We start from the raw sequence: 23,844 nt of genomic DNA on the forward strand, positions 1-23,844 counted from the left end.
TGTGCGTGCACATGGGTGTTTGCATTTGTGCATTTGATGAGCTAATGAGCCTGGCCATATGCAGCAAACGGCACAGCATCCATGTCACACAGCCTGCATCCCCACATTACCCTCAGCCCTTAACACACTGACCCTGTGACCAGCAGCACTATGGGAGGATTGAGGGTAAAGGTGTAAGAGAGGGAAGGGGGGGGAGAGGAGAGAGCCCAATATTTGTCTATCTGTCTCTGCCCCAATTTACACCCTCTTATATATGCATTTGGCATGGTTCACCTTCGCACTGAAAGAAAACCTGCACGCACAAACACAGCCTCAATCACAACCAGCCAGCCTCAATCCCAACCAACCAACCAGCCTCAATCACAACCAACGAGCCAGCCTCAATCACAACCAACCAACCAACCAGCCTCAATCCCAACCAACCAACCAGCCTCAATCCCAACCAGCCAGCCTCAATCACAACCAGCCAGCCTCAATCCCAACCAACCAGCCTCAATCCCAACCAACCAGCCAGCCTCAATCACAACCAACCAACCAACCAACCAACCAGCCTCAATCCCAACCAACCAGCCAGCCTCAATCCCAACCAGCCAGCCTCAATCCCAACCAACCAGCCTCAATCACAACCAACCAACCAGCCTCAATCACAACCAACCAACCAGCATCAATCCCAACCAACCAACCAGCATCAATCCCAACCAACCAGCCTCAATCCCAACCAACCAACCAGCCTCAATCACAACCAACCAACCAGCCTCAATCACAACCAACCAACCAGCCTCAATCCCAACCAACCAACCAGCCTCAATCACAACCAACCAACCAGCCTCAATCACAACCAACCAGCCAGCCTCAATCACAACCAACCAACCAGCCTCAATCCCAACCAGCCAGCCTCAATCACAACCAGCCAGCCTCAATCCCAACCAGCCAGCCTCAATCCCAACCAACCAGCCTCAATCACAACCAACCAACCAGCCTCAATCACAACCAACCAGCCAGCCTCAATCACAACCAACCAGCCAGCCTCAATCACAACCAACCAACCAACCAACCAGCCTCAATCACAACCAACCAACCAACCAACCAGCCTCAATCCCAACCAACCAACCAGCCTCAATCCCAACCAACCAACCAGCCTCAATCCCAACCAGCCAGCCTCAATCACAACCAACCAGCCAGCCTCAATCCCAACCAACCAACCAGCCTCAATCACAACCAACCAACCAGCCTCAATCACAACCAACCAACCAGCCTCAATCACAACCAACCAACCAGCCTCAATCACAACCAACCAACCAGCCTCAATCACAACCAACCAACCAGCCTCAATCACAACCAACCAACCAGCCTCAATCACAACCAACCAACCAGCCTCAATCACAACCAACCAACCAGCCTCAATCACAACCAACCAACCAGCCTCAATCACAACCAACCAACCAGCCTCAATCACAACCAACCAACCAGCCTCAATCACAACCAACCAACCAGCCTCAATCACAACCAACCAACCAGCCTCAATCACAACCAACCAACCAGCCTCAATCACAACCAACCAACCAGCCTCAATCCCAACCAACCAACCAGCCTCAATCCCAACCAACCAACCAGCCTCAATCCCAACCAGCCAGCCTCAATCACAACCAACCAACCAGCCTCAATCACAACCAACCAACCAGCCTCAATCACAACCAACCAACCAGCCTCAATCACAACCAACCAACCAGCCTCAATCACAACCAACCAACCAGCCTCAATCCCAACCAACCAACCAGCCTCAATCCCAACCAGCCAGCCTCAATCCCAACCAGCCAGCCTCAATCACAACCAACCAACCAGCCTCAATCACAACCAACCAACCAGCCTCAATCCCAACCAGCCAGCCTCAATCCCAACCAGCCAGCCTCAATCCCAACCAGCCAGCCTCAATCCCAACCAGCCAGCCTCAATCCCAACCAACCAGCCTCAATCACAACCAACCAACCAGCTTCAATCACAACCAACCAGCCAGCTTCAATCACAACCAACCAGCCAGCCTCAATCACAACCAACCAGCCAGCCTCAATCACAACCAACCAGCCAGCCTCAATCACAACCAACCAGCCAGCCTCAATCACAACCAACCAGCCAGCCTCAATCACAACCAACCAGCCAGCCAGCCTTAATTACAACCAACCAACCAGCCTCAATCACAACCAACCAGCCTCAATCCCAACCAACCAACCAGCCAGCCTCAATCCCAACCAACCAACCAGCCAGCCTCAATCCCAACCAACCAACCAGCCAGCCTCAATCCCAACCAACCAACCAGCCAGCCTCAATCCCAACCAACCAGCCAGCCTCAATCAAGACATTAAGCAGCCGTGGAGTGAAAGGGCGGAGAACTGGGACTAATCTGTCTGTGTTGAGGAGAAGCAGCAACAGTTGGCGGGAGAATGGAGACGAGGAGTGAGAGGACTGAAAGTCTCTACCCCGCCAACAGCTATCAGCTGGGAGGAGAAGAAGAGAGAGAGACAGAGACAGAAAGAGGTAAAAAAAAGATGGAAGGGGAGTTAGGAGAAAGAGAGTGAACAAGGACAGACTCTTAACTTTCAACGAGAGAACGTTAGAGAATCTTCAGAAACGACCTAAAAACATAGTATGCAATCTGTGGTAATGGCTTGTTCTATATCCACATCTGATGCTGGCAACACATGAGAGGGGGAGAGAAAGAGAGAGGATGACGAGAGAGAAAGATGGGGAGAGAGAGGAAGAAAAGCCAAGGAACGAGAGAGAGGCAGGGAGTAGAGAGGAGGGAGAGGGGAAGATCTAAAGAAGGGGGAGATAGTGAAGGATATATACAGTACACTGAACAAAAATATAAACAAACATGTAAAGTTTTGGTCCCATGTTTCATGAGCTGAAATAAAAGATCCCTGAAATGTTCCATACGCACAAAAAGCTAATTTCTCTCATGTTGTGCACAAATTTGTTAACATTTGTTAACATTTCTCCTTTGTCAAGATAATCCATCAACCTGAAAGGTGTGGCATATCAAGAAGCTGATTAAACAGCATGGTCATTACACAGGTGCACCTTGTGCTGGGGACAATAAAAGGCCACTCTAAAATGTGCAGTTTTGTCACACAACACAATGCCATAGATGTTTTGAGTGAGCATGCAATTGGCATGCTGACTGCAGGAATGTCCATCAGAGCAGTTTCCAAAGAATTTTATGTTAATTTCTCTACCATAAGCCGCCTCCAACATCGTTTTAGAGAATTTGGCAGTACGTCCAACCGGCCTCACAACCACAGACCACGTGTATGGCGACGTGTGGACGAGAGGTTTACTGATGTCAACGTTGTGAACAGAGTGCCCCATGGTGGCGTCAGTGGCTCATTAATTGTCATTGGCTCATTAATTGACTTATTCAATGTTTGCCTGAGACTTAAACTTTAGGCTCCTTGTTCATTACAGATGTAGGATCTTAACCCATATTGTCACAGTGAAATAGTCCTGCAACAACAGGATTTGAACATTTGATGTTGCCTGTTTGTTGGTTAGGCTATTAGCTGGCCAAAAGTAGTCTACATGAAAAGTGCAATACTGTTAATATAAACGTGTGTTAGTGTGGGTTTTCAGGGACTTTTGTAAATCACGAGGCTCATCTGCATTTCATGTGGTGCAGGAAAATTAATAACAAAAGTGATCAAATTAAGATCCTACATATGTAGGATCCCATGCTCTCTCCTCACTCTGCATCTCCCTGGCTCACTGCAAGAGGAAGTGAATGGGTAAATTATGTTTTTATTATTTATGATGAGTTCAGAGTTAGAATGACTGCCCTCCTCTCAGTCTGGATCCAAGCTATAAGACCACCTCAGGACCGTATTGTCTTATTTATGAAAAGGTCTGGAAGTGAGAGGACCATAGTCAAATGCAGAGCATCCAATCCAACGCTCTCTTACACACAGCACATATAAACAAGATCAACTTTGAAAACGAGAGAAACTCATAGGTGTCCCAACCTCTGATCCGAGAACAGTGATTAGCAATGTGGATCATCAGTGCCGGAGTCTGACGCAGCGCTAACGCTCCCGGCTAGGACAATCTGTTCACAATGATTCATAAATAGAGAGGCGTAGGTGATCATATCCCAATGTATTTAAGGTTTGAAATTGTTATGTTTTTGTCAAATGCTATCGGTTTGGGCTACTTACGGTCAATTTGCAGAGTACAAATTATTTAACATTTTGTTCCGGCCCCGACCATTCGCTCAAGAAAAAATTGTCCCGTGGCTGAATGTAATTGGGAACCCCTGGTGTAGCGGGTGTGGGATTAGATTAGAGTTATTACATGCTTTAACATCAGTGTGCATTATTACAGACCAGTTAGCACTGTTTGTATCATTACCACAATTCTGATCCATATCAACATGTCCTGTTTAACTCCAGACTAACAGGAAACCACATATCCTGTTTAACTCCAGACTAACAGGAAACCACATGTCCTGTTTAACTCCAGACTAACAGGAAACACACATGTCCGGTTTAACTCCAGACTAACAGTGAACCACATGTCCGGTTTAACTCCAGACTAACAGGGAACCACATGTCCGGTTTAACTCCAGACTAACAGGGAACCACATGTCCGGTTTAACTCCAGACTAACAGGGAACCACATGTCCGGTTTAACTCCAGACTAACAGGGAACCACATGTCCGGTTTAACTCCAGACTAACAGGGAACCACATGTCCGGTTTAACTCCAGACTAACAGGGAACCACATGTCCGGTTTAACTCCAGACTAACAGGGAACCACATGTCCGGTTTAACTCCAGACTAACAGGGAACCACATGTCCGGTTTAACTCCAGACTAACAGGGAACCACATGTCCGGTTTAACTCCAGACTAACAGGGAACCACATGTCCGGTTTAACTCCAGACTAACAGGGAACCACATGTCCGGTTTAACTCCAGACTAACAGGGAACCACATGTCCGGTTTAACTCCAGACTAACAGGGAACCACATGTCCGGTTTAACTCCAGACTAACAGGGAACCACATGTCCGGTTTAACTCCAGACTAACAGGGAACCACATGTCCGGTTTAACTCCAGACTAACAGGGAACCACATGTCCGGTTTAACTCCAGACTAACAGGGAACCACATGTCCGGTTTAACTCCAGACTAACAGGGAACCACATGTCCGGTTTAACTCCAGACTAACAGGGAACCACATGTCCGGTTTAACTCCAGACTAACAGGGAACCACATGTCCGGTTTAACTCCAGACTAACAGGGAACCACATGTCCGGTTTAACTCCAGACTAACAGGGAACCACATGTCCGGTTTAACTCCAGACTAACAGGGAACCACATGTCCGGTTTAACTCCAGACTAACAGGGAACCACATGTCCGGTTTAACTCCAGACTAACAGGGAACCACATGTCCGGTTTAACTCCAGACTAACAGGGAACCACATGTCCGGTTTAACTCCAGACTAACAGGGAACCACATGTCCGGTTTAACTCCAGACTAACAGGGAACCACATGTCCGGTTTAACTCCAGACTAACAGGGAACCACATGTCCGGTTTAACTCCAGACTAACAGGGAACCACATGTCCGGTTTAACTCCAGACTAACAGGGAACCACATGTCCGGTTTAACTCCAGACTAACAGGGAACCACATGTCCGGTTTAACTCCAGACTAACAGGGAACCACATGTCCGGTTTAACTCCAGACTAACAGGGAACCACATGTCCGGTTTAACTCCAGACTAACAGGGAACCACATGTCCGGTTTAACTCCAGACTAACAGGGAACCACATGTCCGGTTTAACTCCAGACTAACAGGGAACCACATGTCCGGTTTAACTCCAGACTAACAGGGAACCACATGTCCGGTTTAACTCCAGACTAACAGGGAACCACATGTCCGGTTTAACTCCAGACTAACAGGGAACCACATGTCCGGTTTAACTCCAGACTAACAGGGAACCACATGTCCGGTTTAACTCCAGACTAACAGGGAACCACATGTCCGGTTTAACTCCAGACTAACAGGGAACCACATGTCCGGTTTAACTCCAGACTAACAGGGAACCACATGTCCGGTTTAACTCCAGACTAACAGGGAACCACATGTTAGGAGAGAACAGAAACACATTGGGGAAACACTGCACCGCCCACAACCGCAAGGCTCTCCAGAGGGTGGTGAGGTCTGCACAATGCATCACCGGGGGCAAACTACCTGCCCTCCAGGACACCTACAGCACCCGATGTCACAGGAAGGCCAAAAAGATCATCAAGGACAATAACCACCCGAGCCACTGCCTGTTCACCCCGCTACCATCCAAAAGGCGAGGTCAGTACAGGTGCATCAAAGCTGGGACAGAGAGATTGTTAAACAGCCATCACTAGCACAGAGAGGCGGCTGCCTACCTACAGACTTGATATCATTGGCCACTTTAATAAATGGAACACTAGTCACGTTAATAATGCCACTAAGAATGTTTACATATCTCGCATTACTCATCTCATATGTATATACTGAATTCTTCACTATCTATTCTTTACTATCTATTGCATCTTAGCCGCTCTCACTGCTCATCCATATATTTTTTACTTATATACTCTCATCCCATTCCTTTACTAGATTGTGTGTATTAGGTTTTGTTGTGGAATTGTTGATATTACCTGTTAGATATTGCTGCACTGTTGGATCTAGAAGCACAAGCATTTCACTACACTCACAATAACATCTGCTCACCATGTGTATGTGACCAATACAATTTGATTTGATTTGTGTTTCTTTCTCACTTTCTCCAGTTCCTCTCCGCCCCTTTCAATTCAATACGAAGGGCTTTATTGGCATGGGAAACATATGTTAACATTGCCAAAGCAGGTGAAATAGATAATAAAAAATGAACAGTAAATATTACACTCACAAAAGTTTCAAAGGAATAGACACATTTCAAATATCATGTTATGTCTATATACAGTGTTGTAACGATGTGCAAATAGTAAAAGTACAAAGTGGAAAATAAATAAACATAAATATGGTTTGTATTTACAATGGTGTTTTTTTTTTTACTGGTTGCTCTTTTCTTGTGGCAACAGGTCACCAATATTCCTGCTGTGATGCTCTATCATTTCCTGAGGTTCTGTGAGTGAATGAGAGGGAGGGAGGAAGAAAAGAGAGAGAGGGGGATGGAGAGCAAGAGAGGGCTGCTCTTTCATTTCCTGAGATTGTGTCTTAAATCTATCTACTTATCTCTCTGTACTCTCTTGCTGTCTCTTTAGCTTAGCCTCTGACAGCAATGTGCCCTTCCACGACTGTTAACACACACAAATGCCTCTACTATGGACTCTGCTGCTGTGACTGTGTGGGACTGCTAGATATCCTCTGACAATACTCTTATTGATCTGTTACCACAGCCTGCACTGACATCTCTGTGTTATTGTCACACGCTCGGAACAAGTGAATTGAATTGAAGAAAGTCCCAGTGTCTCTGGCTGGAGTGGGTGTGTGTACTGTTCGTGTCCATGGGGAGCTGCAGTGGTCACTCTGACAGTGGTCAGGAGATCAGGAGAGGGAATCAATCAGCTACTGAACAGAGGAGAGGAGAGATTACAGGAGTAGGGGAACAGGAGAGACTACAGGGGGAGGAGGAGAGACTACAGGGTGAGAGGAGGGACTACAGGGGGAGGGTGAGAGGAGGGACTACAGGGGGAGGGTGAGAGGAGGGACTACAGAAGGGGTGGAGGAGAGGAGGGACTACAGGAGGGGAGGAGGAGAGACTACAGGGGGAGGAGGATAGAAGAGATTACAGGGAGAGGGTGAGAGGGGGGACTACAGAGGGGGAGGGGAGCCTACAGGGGGAGGAGGAGGAGAGACTACAGGGGGAGGGATGGAGGAGAGACTACAGGGGGAGGGATGGAGGAGAGACTACAGGGGGAGGGGAGGAGGAGAGACTACAGGGGGAGGGGAGGAGGAGAGACTACAGGGGGAGGGGAGGAGGAGAGACTACAGGGGGAGGGGAGGAGGAGAGACTACAGGGGGAGGGGAGGAGGAGAGACTACAGGGGGAGGGGAGGAGGAGAGACTACAGGGGGAGGGGAGGAGGAGAGACTACAGGGGGAGGGGAGGAGGAGAGACTACAGGGGGAGGGGAGGAGGAGAGACTACAGGGGGAGGGATGGTGGAGAGACTACAGGGGGGGATGGAGGAGAGACTACAGGGGGAGAGATGGAAGAGAGACTACAGGGGGAGGGTGATGAGTTCAGAATGCTCCATAGATATGGTATGGGTTAAGCTAACACTATCTCTCTTTGTCTCTTTCTCTCTCTACCTCTCTCCCTACATCTTTCTGTGTTTCTCCTGTACTCTCTCTTTTCTGTAATCTCCCCCTTTCCCCCACTTCTTCCTTTCTCCCTCCCTCTGTCTCTCCATCCCCCCCATCCCTCCCTCCCTCCTCCTATCCCAGGTACGTGCCTGATTCTGGGCTGTATGATCTACCCAGACGGCTGGGACAGTGATGAGGTGAAGAGGATGTGTGGGGAGCAGACAGACAAGTACACCCTGGGAGCGTGCTCCGTGCGCTGGGCCTACATCCTGGCTATCATGGGCATCATGGACGCCCTTATACTCTCCTTCCTGGCCTTCGTCCTGGGAAACCGTCAGGATGGGCTGATGGCTGATGAGCTGCTGGATAGTAAGGACAACACTTAATCTAAGATCAGCTTGGGATTTTAGGTCATTATGAATAAGATTACATGGACAGGGGGGACCTGATTCTAGATCAGGACTCCTACCCTGAGATGCTTTGTGAATATGAGCTGTGGACTTTCCTCATATGAGCATGCCATACAGAGGCTCTCACAAAGTGATATGTGTGATAGTTCAAGTCTGTGTAAGGTCATAGAGCAATGCTCTTCAATCCTGCTCCTGGGGACCACAGGGTGTCTACCTGTCTCTGAAGGGCAGCACCATACTGATGTGTTAGTGCTGGGCTGGACCAAACACCTGCACACCCTTTGGCTCTCCGGGACCATGAGTGAAGAACACTGTTGCACAGAATAACAGAACCTCTGTCCCTGAAGTCTGAGCCGCCTCTCCTCCAGACTCTTCCACATCTCCCATATCTTGGGGTTTAATGTATTTAGGCTAATAAATACACATTTCTCATCAACCCCCTCCTCCAAAGCCCAGAGAATGGGGTGGGTGTGTATCAAATGTACAACTGTACCCTGCTGTCCAAACCCCACATGGTAGATATTCATATTCCGTCCCTTTTTATGCAAGTATTTTCAGCATAATTTCACATACCTGAGCCACCACCAATTAACATATTTTAACTGCTTCTCACATAACACCTGCTTACTGTTATTACCAATGGGATTGGGAATTGGTGAGTCAGAGAGAGAGAGAGAGAACGTGTGAGAATGAGAGAGGAAGATAAGAAAACAAGATGGCCGAGTCAAAGAGAATGGATAAAACGACAAGGGGGGAAGGAAAATAAAAAAAGAAATGGAAAGGAGAGGGAGTTGTAGAAAATAAGATGGAAGAAAAAGGGAGAGAATTTACGGAGTCATGAATTACTAATGGCTGTTTACACAGCTTGGCTATCAGCCTGTCTAAATGAATCACGAGCTGATCGGCTAGGGCTGCCTGTTGGTGCAGGACAACGTCATGGAACAGAGGGAGGATGCCGTTAGCAGCTATGGGACAGGAGGAGAGAGAGAGTCTCAATTGGGCACACATTCAAATTAAGTCTAGTAGGCTCTGCTTCCAAAATCCGAGACACCCTCAATTATCAATGTTATAGCGTTTCAAGATGTCTGACTTCACATTATCAGCTATAAGACGAGAGAGAGTGACTGAGTCTCATTTTGGCAAAGTGATGAATTGTTCTGTTGCAGTAACGTATGCGTCAGTCCACTGATTAACTATGTTTATAAAGGAGGTCTCTGAGCCATTTAGATAAGGATGTCATTACCTTACTACTGATTGGTGACTTTTCCTCACTACTGCCACCCTCTGGTATATCTCTGTTACTACAAGTACACGAGCTCAAGAGGTATTCATAGTGACATTACCAATGCTAACCTCTCCTTTCTGTCCTCACAGAGACTGGTAATTCCATATAAACAACCAAATACTGTACAAAGGTGGGTGTGCTTTTTGTGAATTGTGAATAATCTGATATACTTTCATGGGATCAATATCCATATGCTTACGTTGCCATTGGTAAATCTAGTTGTGTTCTTTGTTCACAGGTGTCGGTGCCCATCAGAGGTAAAGATAATGTAACACAACGTTCCAGCTTCATACCTGTCACTCTGGAGGTGGAAAGGAGAGCTACTGCTGTTGGGAAGAACAGAACGAGAAAAAGACGAATGAATGAAAGGAGGAGATACATCCACTCCAAGAGAACCCACTTAGTAAAGACCAACCCCTACGGACCCTTTCTCATCCAGGCATGACCTTGATATTGGCAACAACAGATGGAAGACTTCATATTGTTTTATGAAATGAAATCCGTTACTGAGTGGACACAGTAGGCCGATGACTTAACGGGCGGCAGTAAGCGTAGCTGTTAGAGCATTGGGTCAGTAACCGAAAGGTCGCTGGTTTGAATACCTGAGCTGACAAGGTCGTTGTGCCCCCTGAGCAAGGCACTTCACCCTGATTTGCTCCAGAGGCGCTGTACTACTATGACTGACCCTGTAAAACAACACATTTCACTGCACCTATCTGGTGTATGTGACAATAAAACATATTAGGAAACGTACGAGGAAAGTTTTGTTTGTGAAAAAGAACATGAGATTCTGTCCCACCATTCAAGGCCATAGAAAAACACAAATTAACCCAGCGTTTCCTAAACTCAGTCTTGGGGACCTCAAGGAGTGCACGTTTTGGTTTTTGCCCTAGCATTTGACCCAACTGATTAAAATTATTAACTAATCGTCAAGCTTTGAAAACTTGAATCAGCTGTGTAGTGCTTGGACAAAAACCAAAACATGCACCCCTTGAGGTCCCTAGGACCGAGTTTGGGAAATGGTGAACTAACACATGACCGCACATGACCGCTAGGCTACAGCATTGGATTGTTGAGACGTCTGATCAAACAGAGCTGTTGTCTTTATTGTGTCAAACTCACCTCTGGACCACATGTACCTGAACTGTGGATTCATTCTTGACTTGTGTTCCACTCTTTGCTCTTCATTGGGCTCATCATTGTAAGACTGTTTACAGTGGGTGAGCATGGGCCATGAGAACTGTAAGCACTGTCTGGCTTGCTGAGCCACCTTACTGGACTTTGTGGTGGAAGGGTTAGAGGTACCTGGGAACCTTGGGACGTCCCTACACAAAACCCTAACCTTTACCCTTACCTTAACCTTTTTTTAAATCTGATGTTCAATGGGGTGACATCAGAATTGGGACGTCCCACGGATCCCATTTAGACTTGTCCGTACTGGAAGACAACGGCTGACCAGAGAGTGATGCGCCACCACTGACACCACATTAAATGTCACTAAGTTGAAGGTAAAGAAGAAATCTTGTAGCTGTAATGAATGACTGTTGTGATAGAATCAGAGGTAGAGATCAGAGCCATGTAGGACTAGAGGTCGAGAGCAGGCTGCCAATCATAGTGTCCTCAGCAACCCTGGAGAAACCCATGCTGAAGAACAATGTATTACGTAGAAGAATAGGCCTATTAACAAATGGAAATAGCTGTTTTACGTGTTGGAATATTATCTTGTCTCGACTATGATATTTACAAATCGATGCAGTATGTTAAAGCTATTGATTCACTTCAGATGTGCCACACAATGTATACAGACTGTATTCTAGAGTATTGCCATTTTACTATGGGAATAAGTGTTTCCATAAAGTGTGGCCCAGTGTCTTGAATTGTATTATCTGGGAATATAACCTCACAATCCATCTGCAACTTTATCACTAGTAGCAATGTGTCGTTAACGGAAAGTCATTCTTGCTCTCTATCCAGCACATTTTATCAATTAATAAAAATACAATTTCTTGAAGGTCAAAATGTGGATGTTATGGCCGTTTAAAGGGACAGAACTGTTTGAAAAGATCAGTGGTCTCCAGAGCCCATGTAAACTCAAGTCACGTAGCTTACCACTGCCACACAAACAGGGCTGCAACACAACTTTATAACTATTATGTCAGCAGTCTACTGCCAGCAGCAGAGCACCCTGCATACCACTGCTGGCTTGTCCCTGAAGCAAAGCATGGTTGGTCCCGGTCAGTCCCTTGATGGAAGACCAGATGCTACTGGAAACGGTGTTGGAGGGCCAATAGGAGGCACTCTTTTATCTGGTCTAAGGAGATCCTAATGCCCCAGGGCACTGAAGGGGACATTGCCCTGCATAGGGTGCTGTCTTTCAGATGGGAAGTTAAAATGGGTGTCCTAACTCTCTGTGGTCATTAAAAATCCCATGGCACTTATTGTAAGAGTAGGGGGTTAAATTCCCAACCTGGCCACCTAATCATCCTCCTAATTGGCATATATCACTTTCCAGCTGGTGAGTGTAAAGGGCTTTATAAATCCACTCTCATTATGTTGTAAATGTGCCTAGCGTTCTTATAGGGCTTCTGGGCTGAAACAAGCTCAACTTAACATGCGAACCACAGGAAGCTGCTGTGGGGACGGCTCATAATAATGTACGGAACGGCATCAATGGAATGGCATCATACCATTCCACTGATTCCGCACCAGCCATTACGACGAGCCTGTCCTCCCCAATTAAGGTGCCACCAACCTCCTGTGATGTGAACTAATCAACATGTGAACATATTCAATCAGTTCAAACCCCACCGACCTTATTATACTGGCTAGTACAAACCCCACCTACCTTATTATACTGGCTAGTCCAAACCCCACCGACCTTATTATACTGGCTAGTCCAAACCCCACCTACCTTATTATACTGGCTAGTACAAACCCCACCTACCTTATTATACTGGCTAGTCCAAACCCCACCGACCTTATTATACTGGCTAGTTCAAACCCCACCTACCTTATTATACTGGCTAGTTCAAACCCCACCTACCTTATTATACTGGCTAGTCCAAACCCCACCGACCTTATTATACTGGCTAGTACAAACCCCACCTACCTTATTATACTGTCTAGTCCAACCCCCACCTACCTTATTATACTGGCTAGTCCAACCCCCACCGAACTTATTATACTGGCTAGTCCAAATCCCACCTACCTTATTATACTGGCTAGTCCAAACCCCACCTACCTTATTATACTGGCTAGTCCAACCCCCACCTACCTTATTATACTGGCTAGTCCAACCCCCACCTACCTTATTATACTGGCTAGTCCAACCCCCACTACCTTATTATACTGGCTAGTCCAAACCCCACCTACCTTATTATACTGGCTGTCTGGTCAGCAAGCAGTGATATGTTCCAGGTGGTTTCCAAGTGTAGCTGGAGGAGTTGACTGCATGAAAAAGTGTATTTACGGGTTAACACTGGAGTGCACAGTCCAAAAATCTCTGCACACATCCCGTACATATCCGATAACAGACCACTTTTGTGTGTGGACATTTACAGACATGTATATGTAATCGGAGATGTATGGGACAATGTGCCGTAAATGTGCCTTTTCATGCAGTGTGTGAGTGTGTATGAAAATCTGGGATAAACAAACAGAAGAGGTGAGGAACCAGGGAAAGAGGTTTGTCCCAACCATTTCCATGTACATAAAAACATGTCAATATTACCCTAAGAATACAAAACATTTAGAGAGACTTAACAAGGGGGGGGGGGGATAAATAAACTTTAAAACATACTCACTGCATCTGTTTCTTTAATGGTGTTTATTTAAAATGTAATGACATTTTTGTGTTACAATCAAAGACAGAACAAACAACACGAGAAAGGCACTTCAAAATATAGTCGTGTGTTGTGTTGTGTTGTAAAGCTTTGTCCCCATGCACGATGGGGACAGGAGAGCACTTGTAACCACGAAGAGGCTGCTCAATCATTGGTGTCAGAGATTACATGAAATGAATCACAATACAGTCACATCAGCACGACATTATTACATAAACACACATTATGTATATGTACATTAAGAAATGACCACACAGAAGAGACTGGAACAATTTCATCTAATATTGAACTAAATATTTGCAGGGATTTTTTTTTCTGTGATTCATGTGATAATGCAAAGTGCAGTATTTTAAACTTAACAGAATCAAGGTCCATGCGGAGTATTTGTCAGGATACCATTATCTTTGGAAACATCTCCACGCTTCTGCAATGTCAAAACGTCATCCTCAGACTGTGTGATTGACAGGAGAGATAATCAGAGGAGCAGAGTTTTCATCCCCAAAATTAGCACAAGGTCCTAAGTATGGATATAGTTTCTTAGCGAAGGTGCAGCCAGTGTAAGAGTAGATATGAGACCTGGCCTCCACATCATAAAAGGACACCTGACCCTCCTCATAATCCACAAACACCCCCACTTTCTGGGGCTTTTCTCTCAGGGAGAGGAGGACAGGTGGGGAGGTACAGGCTAGGTACTTATACCTCTCCCTCAGTGCCACAGTCCAGTAACCATCCTTAGGGCTCAGTGTGATATTTCCCTTCCTGTCGATGGACTCTCTGGCCACTCCTAAATCCCACTTAGTCTTTCCCTTAACAGTCACCTCATAGTAAAATCTTCCTGAGGAGACACCTTTATTTCCAAGAACACAGGGACAGGTTGAAAACCTCTTTGGGTTGTCAAGGAGATCTTGTTGCTTCTGTTGATATCTCACTTCTTTCCCACTTGTAGACAGGATAATATAGGGGTTTGCCGTATCAGGGTCCAGAGTCACATCCACTGCATAGCGCTGCACCCTCTTCAATTTGACTTTATCCATCTCTTTATTCAGTGTCTCCTCCAGTTGGGACACAACTCTCCTCCCAGTCCCCACATACAGATCACTGTGAACACTGATCTCAGACCAGTCCTTGGTGTCTGGAGGGGTACAGAGGGATGGAAAGCTCTGGAGGAGGTGGAGCTGGTCCTCAGTGTGTGAGAGCTGCTCCAGCTCAGTGCTTCTCCTCTGTAGCTCATTCATTTCCCGCTCCAGCTCTTTAATGAGCCCTTCAGCCTGCCTCTCCGCTTTTTTATGCTTCTCTTTGACCACCTCAATGAGCTCAGCCTGACTTCTCTCAATGGAGCGCACCAGAGCAGTGAATACCTGCACACTGTCTAATATCTTTCTCTCTGCAACTCTCTTGCTGAGCTCTACAGACTGCTTGATCTCCTTAACCTTTCTAGATCTTGCATGCATCATCTGCTGTACTACTGCCATCATCTTCCCCAGTTCAGCCATCTTCTCTCCATACTCTTCTTCTAGAGGGACTGTGTTGTGAGTCTTGTGGTCTGCCTCAGTGCAGAACTGACACACACATGTCTGATCACTCCTACAGAACAGCTCCAGGAGCCAGTCATGCTTCTTACACATCCTGTCTTCCAGGTTCTCCACAGGGTTGATCAGCTTATGTCTCTTTAAGGCTGCGACTCTCTGATGAGGCTCCAGGTGAGTCTCACAGTAAGAGGTCTGACACACCAGGCAGGACTTCAGGGCCTTGAGCTTCATCCCAGTGCAGATGTCACAGGAGACTTCTCCAGTTTTGGCAGGGAGTTGGTCTGAGCTGCTGGTGGCTTTCACTTGAACTGATTTCCTGAACTGAGCAGCCATCTCAGAAATGAATGTATTGATGAACAGATCTGGTCTCCTGTAAAATGTTTTTTTACACATGGGACACTGGCACAGGTCATTGCCATCCCAATACTTCCTGATACAGGACATGCAGTAGTTGTGTCCACATTGAATAGAGACCGGCTCAGTGAACACATCCAGACAGATGGAGCACAGGAACTGCTCTTCAGCGAGGACACTGCTGGAGGACGCCATATCTAGACAGAGACCAAGGTAAAACCATAAAGCATTTCCTGCAATCAGTCTGCTCTTGATAGTTTGCCAACATTGCCTTACGGGCAGACTAACCAATCTTGATACAAGGTGTTACTAAGAAACTTAGAAAATAGTTATATAACCAAAGAACAAAGAGTTAACGTTGGCCAACTGTAGCAAAGAAAAAAGAGAATAAACAAACAGTGTAGAGCTGATCTTCAAATGTCCATGTAATCTCTCTACTCACCTGCATGTGTTTGCGGATAAGATTTCTGTTCTACTTTCTGTTTGGTGTTAAGAGGTCCAAAGACTGAATTTCACTATTTAACAGTTTTCTGAAGAGCTGGGGAGTTTGGTTTCATGCACAACATATGGCTAGCTTTAGTTTCACTTCAGAGAAATGACATTGAAAATGTTCTTCCTCCCCACCCAACACTGCAATGCACTTCTCTTCCTGGAATAATTAACTATACACAACCCAAGAGCACTCACTTGCCCAACCCCTATAGCCCTATTCTGATTGGACCATTTAGTTTTGCATGGCCCAGTTCCCCCGGGTGGGTGGAGAATTCACTTAAGGACCAATGGAATATTCTAAAATATGCAATCTCCACTCAACCGGGGCACCGGGCCATGCAAAACAAACCGGGCCAGAAATTGAACACCTCACGCTCTCCGTAGCCGACATGAGTAAGACCTTTAAACAGGTCAACATTCACAAGGCTGCGGGGCCAGACGGATTACCAGGACGTGTGCTCCGGGCATGTGCTGACCAACTGGCAGGTGTCTTCACTGACATTTTCAACATGTCCCTGATTGAGTCTGTAATACCAACATGTTTCAAGCAGACCACCATAGTCACTGTGCCCAAGAACATGAAGGCAACCTGCCTAAATGATTACAGACACGTAGCACACACGGCTGTATACATGAAATGCTTTGAAAGGCTGGTCATGGCTCACATCAACACCATTATCCCATTATCCCAGAAACCCTAGACCCACTCCAATTTGCATACCGCCCAAACAGATCCACAGAGGAGGCACTCTCTATTGCACTCCACACTGCCCTTTCCCACCTGGACAAAAGGAACACCTATGTGAGAATGCTATTCATTGACTACAGCTCAGCGGTCAACACCATAAGGCCCTCAAAGCTCATCACTCAGCTAAGGATCCTGGGACTAAACACCTCCCTCTGCAACTGGATCCTGGACTTCCTGACGGACCACCCCCAGGTGGTGAGGGTAGGTAGCAACACATCTGCCACGCTGATCCTCAATACTGGAGCCCCCTCGGGGTGTGTGCTCAGTCCCCTCCTGTACTCCGTTCACCCACGACTGCATGGTCAGGCACAACTCCAACACCATCATTAAGTTTGCAGACGACACAACAGTGGTAGGCCTGATCACCGACAACGATGAGACACCCTATAGGGAGGAAGTCAAAGACCTGGCCGGGTGGTGCCAGAATAACAACCTATCCCTCAGTGTAACCAAGAATAAGGAGACGATTGTGGACTACAGGAAAAGGAGGACAGATCACCCCCATTCTCATCGACGGGGCTGTAGTGGAGCAGGTTGAGAGCTTCAAGTTTTTTTGTCCACATCACCAACAAACTAGAATGGCCCAAACACACCAAGACAGTCGTGAAGAGGGCACGGCAAAGCCTATTCCCCCTCAGGAAAGCAAAAAGATTTGACATGGGTCCTCAGATCCTCAAAAGGTTATACAGCTGCAACATCGAGAGCATCCTGACTGGTTGCATCACTGCCTGGTACGGCAATTGCTCGGCCTCCGACCGCAAGGCACTACAGAGGGTAGTGCATACAGCCCAGTACATCACTAAGCTGAGTGCCATCCAGGACCTCTACACCAGGCGGTGTCAGAGGAAGGCCCTAAAAATTGTCAAAGACCCCAGCCACCCCAGTCATAGAATGTTCTCTCTACTACCGCATGGCAAGAGGTACCGGAGTGCCAAGTCTAGGACAAAAAGGCTTCTCAACAGTTTTTACCCCCAAGCCATAAGACTCCCGAACAGGTAATCAAATGGCTATTTGCATTGTGTGCCCCCCCCAACCCCTCTTTTACGCTGCTGCTATTCTGTTTATCATATATGCAGACACTTTAACTATACATTCGTGTACATACTACCTCAATTGGCCCGACCAACCAGTGCTCTCGCACATTGGCTAACCAGGCTATCTGCATTGTGTCCCGCTACCCACCGCTACTTCTACTCTCTGTTCTTCATATATGCATAGTCACTTTAACCATATCTACATGTACATACTACCTCAATCAGCCTGACTAACTGGTGCCTGTATATAGCCTCACTACTGTTATTTTTCTCTGCTGTTTTTATTTCTTTACTTACCTATTGTTCACCTAATACCTTTTTTACACTGTTGGTTAGAGCCTGTAAGTAAGCCTTTCACTGAAAGGTGTACACCTGTTGTATTAGGCACACGTGACAAATAAACTTTGATTTGAAACACATCTCTCTAGACCACATGTCCCTGAACTGTGGATTCTCTCCACTTGTGAACATGGGAGAAAGACACTCCAAAACCAGGAGTGGTGTGTTGTTGTGAAGCTCATTTGTGCCTGTTAGTCATGCATAACGGGGAAAGGAGAGCACTTGTAACCATGAGGAGCCTGCTTAATCATTGATGTTCATCAAGACCGGAGTGTCCGCATTGATATGCACACAGCATCCCAGATCAAAGAGGAGGTGTCGCAACATCTGCTTACCAGTGATAAACTACCACTAACCAACATGCACCCCTGTCAGGAAGAGAGGCAGGCGCTCATTAGATGCAGTTAGTGTTGTTCTCGTGATGGAACTGTCTACAATCTGTTGTGATAAGATGGGAGGCAATCACTAAAGAAATATTCATTAATGGGCATATCTGTTGCTGGCATGATGGTACACATTCCTTAAACCTGAAAGGTAATCCACTCTGTAAAGGAATTCTCAGGGGACATGCTGAAGATGGTTCAGGTCTCTATGGTTCCATGATATGGTGAAGTTGTCCGACTGCATCCAACCACGACTTTTCACAGGAGTTTTATTAGAAAGGCGACAGGCAGCTTGCTGGTGGCCTGTCAGGTAGGTTAGTGCTATCCGGGGTTCCTTGGGACATCCCTACCCTAAACTTAACCATAATCCTTACCTAACCCGTTCCGTGACCATTTTCAACGGTAACTTCAACGGAGTAGGGACGTCCCAAGGATCCCAGATAACAAGGACCACGTCAGGTAGGAGGCATCCGTCAAACCGTTTGAAAGTGATGCCAACATATCAGCCATCCTTGTCCCAGACAGACAGAACATACAGACAGACACAGCACCACCAGTGGTATAAAACTGTCATTACAGTGATTTATTATAATGAACCATGAAAATAGCCAACCAGTGCAGTGTTTGAGTCTCTCTCCTCTGCACAAACATACACACAAATAATAAAGACTACACTGAATAGTCCAGAGAGGAAGAACTAAAGAAAAAGTGCTACGGTCACAGAAACATTCATCTTTGCCAAGAAGAGCGCTCGTATTTACAACCAGATTCCAACATGGGATGGGAGCCAATTGTACAAGCATAGGAAAGAAAAGAAGCAAATATATACAACCTGTTTCCGGAGAAAGCTGGAGTAACCACCTATACATTAAATTACAATTTCTACAAATAACCATTGATATTCAAAAATAAACCGCTAACGTCCTACCTACGGGTGAGACCTCACTCTGGCTACCTCAGAAGACTACTGCACTCGTTTCACGCTATCACTCTTACCTTCTATCACTTCCCTTTCTCCCACTGACACACAGGACAGACACACACATACAGTCCATACACCTCCACACACACACACACACACACACACGAGTGCAGCCTCCTGGGGCATTGAAGCGGGCTCCCAGAACAGCATTTTCTGAATCACTGCAGCGGTGCACAGATATTTGTTACACAGAGGAATAAAAATAACTCTGTATTTTTTTATTTTTACAAAAAGCTTTCTGTTTGCTATAATGAGCCACTAGATAAAACAAATAAACGGTGTAGAAGAGCAGACAATAGACAAAGAGAAGAAGAAGTGAAAGGCAGACTAACTGACAAAGGGGGGTGGAGGCTGGAATGTACATTGATACAGAAAGTGCGGGACCGTACAATAGAAGTCCAGAACAGACAGAGACGGACAGACGGATAGGCACTCTCTCCGCCACAGGAGGGAAGAGAAAGAAAACGGAGGGAGGGACGTCAGAGAGAGAAAGAGTGGGATGAGCACCGGGGGAATCGTCCATCTTCATTTCAGACACAAAGTCTCTTAATAAGATTGTTTCACAGTCCTCGTTTTCAGTTTGTCCTTTAAAAAGCACCCCTTTATCCCACCTTCTCCTGTTTTTCCATTGGCCATGTGTTCAGGTACATAGAAAATATTTACAGCTTTTGTTGCTTGTTGTGTTCCGCGGTCTGTCGTCAAGCTCCTCTCAGAGTGAGTTCACAGGGGCTGGCGGGGCCAAGGGGGAGGCCTGCATGGAGGCGGTCAGTGCCACCCCGTGCCCAGGTACCCAGCGTTGTGAAAGGGGGCCCCACGTGTCCCGCTGGGCATCTGAGTGGCGGTGGGCACGGCCTGGGCCGGCTGAGTATGCTGCTGGGGAGGGGGAGGAGGGGGGGGCAGTCCAGTCTGCTGGTGGGACGGGGGGTAGGTGGAGAGGGGCACTGAGGGGTTAGTGGTGCCGCCGGTGTGCATCAGCGAGGTTGGAAAGCCCCCCAAGTTCTGAAAGTGGTGAGGGGCCTGCACTTGCATGGGGACCCCGGTAGAGGAGGCAGGAGGGGGGGGTGGGGGTGGAGGAAGAGGCAGGCCCTGGTTGAGTGACAGGAGGGTGCTGGCACTGGGCTGCTGCAGCTGGTGGGTCTGGCCCTGTGGGGGAGGGGGCGGAGGAGGAGGGAGGGAGGACTGGGGGGCTGTGGTCAGGAGGAGCTGGTGCTGCTGGACAGGAGGAGGCTGCAGGTTAACGTGCAGCAGGGCCGGGCCGGGCCCAGGATGTTGTGGTGGGGGAGGGGGGGGAGGAGGGGGAGTGGTAGAGCTCTGGTAGTGCAGGGCGTGGTGAGGAAGAGTCTGCAGGAGGGGCTGGGCTCCAGGGGGGAATGGGGACGTCACGGAAGGCTTGAACCCAGGGAAGGATCCCACGGCGGAGGCTGACTGGCTGGGGAAGTAGGCTGCTGAGGCTGGAGGTGCTGGTGGAGGAGGGGGAGGCGGAGCGGACTGTGGGCTGTACTGGGAGAAGGGGGACAGCCCTGGTTGAGCCTGTGGCTGGGACTGAGGAGGAGCAAAGAGGAAGGCCCTCTGGCTGCGGTAAGGGGAGCCCTGAGCCTGGGGGTTGGGGGAGTGGAGAAGTGAGGGGGCAGGGTAGGGGGCAGCAGGGTGCAGCTTGGTGGGGGTCAGGGGGGCTGTCTTGGGTACGGCAGGCTTGCTGGGCTGCTGTGGGGCGGCCTGGGAGGGGGTCCGAGGGCGGCTGTCACTCTCCTCCTCCTTTACTGGGCGACTGCTAGGCTGGGACGGGCTGCTGGGGCCAGGAGAACACGGCTAGGGAGGAGAGAGAGACTGAGCGAGGGAACGGGTAAGTCATGAACAATAACAGCCTACATTAGGGGTAGGCAACTACATTCAGCCGTGGGAGGATCTTTGTTGGAACGAATGGTCGGGGGGCACACTGCAAACTGACTACAAAAAGAGATTGTATTTGAAAATAACAAATCATGTCATACCTTGATTACATTGAGACACCATCACGTCTTATTTTTTTGTGGGAATACTTGAACAGATTTCCTGAATTGTACAGACCGAAAACTAATATCAAAACTTTGATGGTTTTGGCTAATGGGCCGCCTGTTGCCAACCCCTGGCCTACACTATAGGCTGTGTGATGGCTGTGTTTGGCAGCAGCATGTACTTCACATACTGTTGGAGCCAGAAAGCAGACTGTTTCTTACCGTGTGGGTTGGGGTCCTCTGCAGGCTAGGAGATGAACAATCTCTGACTGGGGCCTCACTGCCCTCGGTCTCTCCTTCTGTAACAAGCACACATTATTACAATTAAACTATCATCAGTAAAGAAGTTAGGTCCAAGTGGTGTGTGTGTGTGTGTGTACCTTTGTCTTTGCTGTGGTCACTAAGCGACAGGGCTCTGTGGTAGCCACGCTCTCTTGCCTGCTCCACCGAGGTGGACGAGGTCCACTGTCCCTCTCCCCCCTCTCTCTCCCCCTCAACAGGGGGCTCTGTGTCCTCGCTGGGCTGGGGGGTATTTGACTCAGGCGGGGTGGGGGCCACTGCAGCAGGGGCCACTGGAGCTTGGGCTGGAGCCAGGGGTGGAGGCTCTTGGGTGGTCTCCATGGGCAGAGGGAACATCTCCACCAGGGTAGGTGTTGTAGAGACAGGCGAGCCGCATTCCATTTTGGAGCCGCTGCGCCGCGCCTCGCGCTGACGTTTCCTGTACTCCAGCAAAGACACCTGGGAAAACACATGACATCACACGAAAACAGACATACCTTAATCAGTCCAGGAACCTTAAAACAGCTTGAATGGGCAGGCTGAATAGAGAATATAGCAACTCACCTTTTTCTTCTGTGGGGGATTCTGTCCTGACCCTCCCTCTCCAGTGCTGTCTCCACTCAGTGAACGAGAGAAGGCCAGTGTTCCCCCCTCCTCGGGGCAGGGGTAAAAGAGAGACCCTGCAGCCTCTGTGAAGGGTCCTGTTGCCAAGGCTACTGGTACAGTCACAACACCAGCCACAGCCACAGCCACCGCCTCAGGCCTGAAGGCCAAGATGGGCTCCAGGGTGTGTGAGGGGGTAAGGTCCCTCAGGTTAGAGTTGATGGGGGAGAAGGACAGACCCCCTGGCCCTGACAGACCCACTCTCTCTGGACTCTTCATCCAGGGGGGGAGGAGGGAGGAAGAGGCTGGGTCTGTGGAGGAGGAGGGGGCCTCGCCTTTGCCCTCGGCCCCTGTCTCTGGCCCCTCCTCTCCCACACAGTCCTGGGACTCGGCGGTAGGGGGCTGGGGGCTCACGGGGGCGCTGGTCTTGGCGTCGTGGGGGGGCAACACGTCCAGACTGGGAGCCCTGACCGCTACACAGGGGGAGGAGAGCAGCGAAGGTGGTCGCTCAGCCTCTTCGGGGCTGGGTCTGCGACTGCCCTCTGGTGAGCTGTCCAGGGAAGACTCGCTCTGTGGACACAGGAACAGAGATATTAACACACTGCTCACTTCCCTCTGAGTGTGTGTCTGTTTGTAGGTGAGAATGTGTGTCTTACTTCCTGCGGGGCACTGAGTGTGTGTGTGGGGGTGCTAGGTAGAGGCTCGGGGCTCGGCTCCTCCGTACGGGTGACGCGGGGTGGCGTGGCCAGCAGCAGGGGTGTACCCGGTGTCTCTGATAGGTCGGCCCGGGTTGGCGTGGCGCAGGGAGAGCCGTAGGGGGTGGAGCTCTCTGACATGCAGGCGTCCAGTGGACACAGACCCAGGCGCCGCTTCTTCAGAGGAGTGGGCAACTCTGTATGACACACAGAGAGAGGAAGGGTTACTCACATGCAAAAAACCAGACACTTGCATATAAGACTTATGTTCCTTCTAAGTGATGAGAAATACATTCCTGATTCCTTACCAGAGTCCTCACCTGGCAAGGTGCAGCTGCCATTGTAGGGGAGGGGGCTGTCAGAGTCCCCGTTGATAGGGGGGCTGAGAGGGCCCTCGCTGGGCATGACCAGAGTGGGCCGGCCGCTGCTGGGTGGAGGGGTGGTGGTCTCCTCCTCAAGAGCCTGCTTCAGCCAGCGCTGTGGGGAGAAGACAGGGAGGGAGAGGACTTAGACATGTCAACCACAAATACAAATTAC

At 48.4% G+C, this 23,844-nt stretch overlaps 3 protein-coding genes across 21 annotated transcripts in view; 1 reads left to right on the plus strand and 2 right to left on the minus strand.

Annotated features, from left to right (window-relative positions):
• Positions 1-12,052, plus strand: part of LOC129865068 (LHFPL tetraspan subfamily member 3 protein) — a 44,681-nt gene extending 32,629 nt beyond the window's left edge. Inside the window, exons 2-4 of the mRNA XM_055937531.1 lie at positions 8,480-8,707; positions 10,123-10,163; positions 10,272-12,052. Coding sequence (XP_055793506.1) covers positions 8,480-8,707; positions 10,123-10,142 — 248 coding nt within the window. The 3' untranslated portion in view covers positions 10,143-10,163; positions 10,272-12,052. The remainder of the gene's footprint in view (positions 1-8,479; positions 8,708-10,122; positions 10,164-10,271) is intronic.
• A 1,772-nt stretch (positions 12,053-13,824) lies between these two features.
• LOC129865065 (zinc finger protein RFP-like) lies at positions 13,825-17,973 on the minus strand. Its single transcript, XM_055937529.1, has 2 exons — positions 16,201-17,973; positions 13,825-15,955 (listed from the first exon to the last, which is right to left on the minus strand). Exon 2 carries the CDS (start codon positions 15,951-15,953, stop codon positions 14,322-14,324), a length of 1,632 nt encoding a protein of 543 aa, XP_055793504.1. The 5' UTR covers positions 15,954-15,955; positions 16,201-17,973; the 3' UTR covers positions 13,825-14,321.
• Positions 17,974-19,311: 1,338 nt separating this feature from the next.
• The window catches only part of LOC129865062 (inactive histone-lysine N-methyltransferase 2E-like), a 32,155-nt gene continuing 27,622 nt past the window's right edge, over positions 19,312-23,844 (minus strand). For 14 of the 19 annotated variants that reach the window (XM_055937524.1, XM_055937521.1, XM_055937510.1 and 11 more), the window contains 6 exons: positions 23,616-23,784; positions 23,269-23,504; positions 22,574-23,182; positions 22,111-22,468; positions 21,953-22,029; positions 19,312-21,545 (listed from right to left, as the gene is read on the minus strand). In XM_055937524.1, coding sequence (XP_055793499.1) covers positions 20,502-21,545; positions 21,953-22,029; positions 22,111-22,468; positions 22,574-23,182; positions 23,269-23,504; positions 23,616-23,784 — 2,493 coding nt within the window. In that variant the 3' untranslated portion in view covers positions 19,312-20,501. Of the gene's footprint in view, positions 21,564-21,952; positions 22,030-22,110; positions 22,469-22,573; positions 23,183-23,268; positions 23,505-23,615; positions 23,785-23,844 lie in introns of all 19 variants that reach the window. The other 5 variants (XM_055937527.1, XM_055937526.1, XM_055937518.1 and 2 more) reach the window with 2 other exon arrangements.

Source organism: Salvelinus fontinalis, chromosome 11, assembly GCF_029448725.1.
Source record: "Salvelinus fontinalis isolate EN_2023a chromosome 11, ASM2944872v1, whole genome shotgun sequence".
Classification (NCBI taxonomy): Eukaryota; Metazoa; Chordata; class Actinopteri; order Salmoniformes; family Salmonidae; genus Salvelinus; species Salvelinus fontinalis.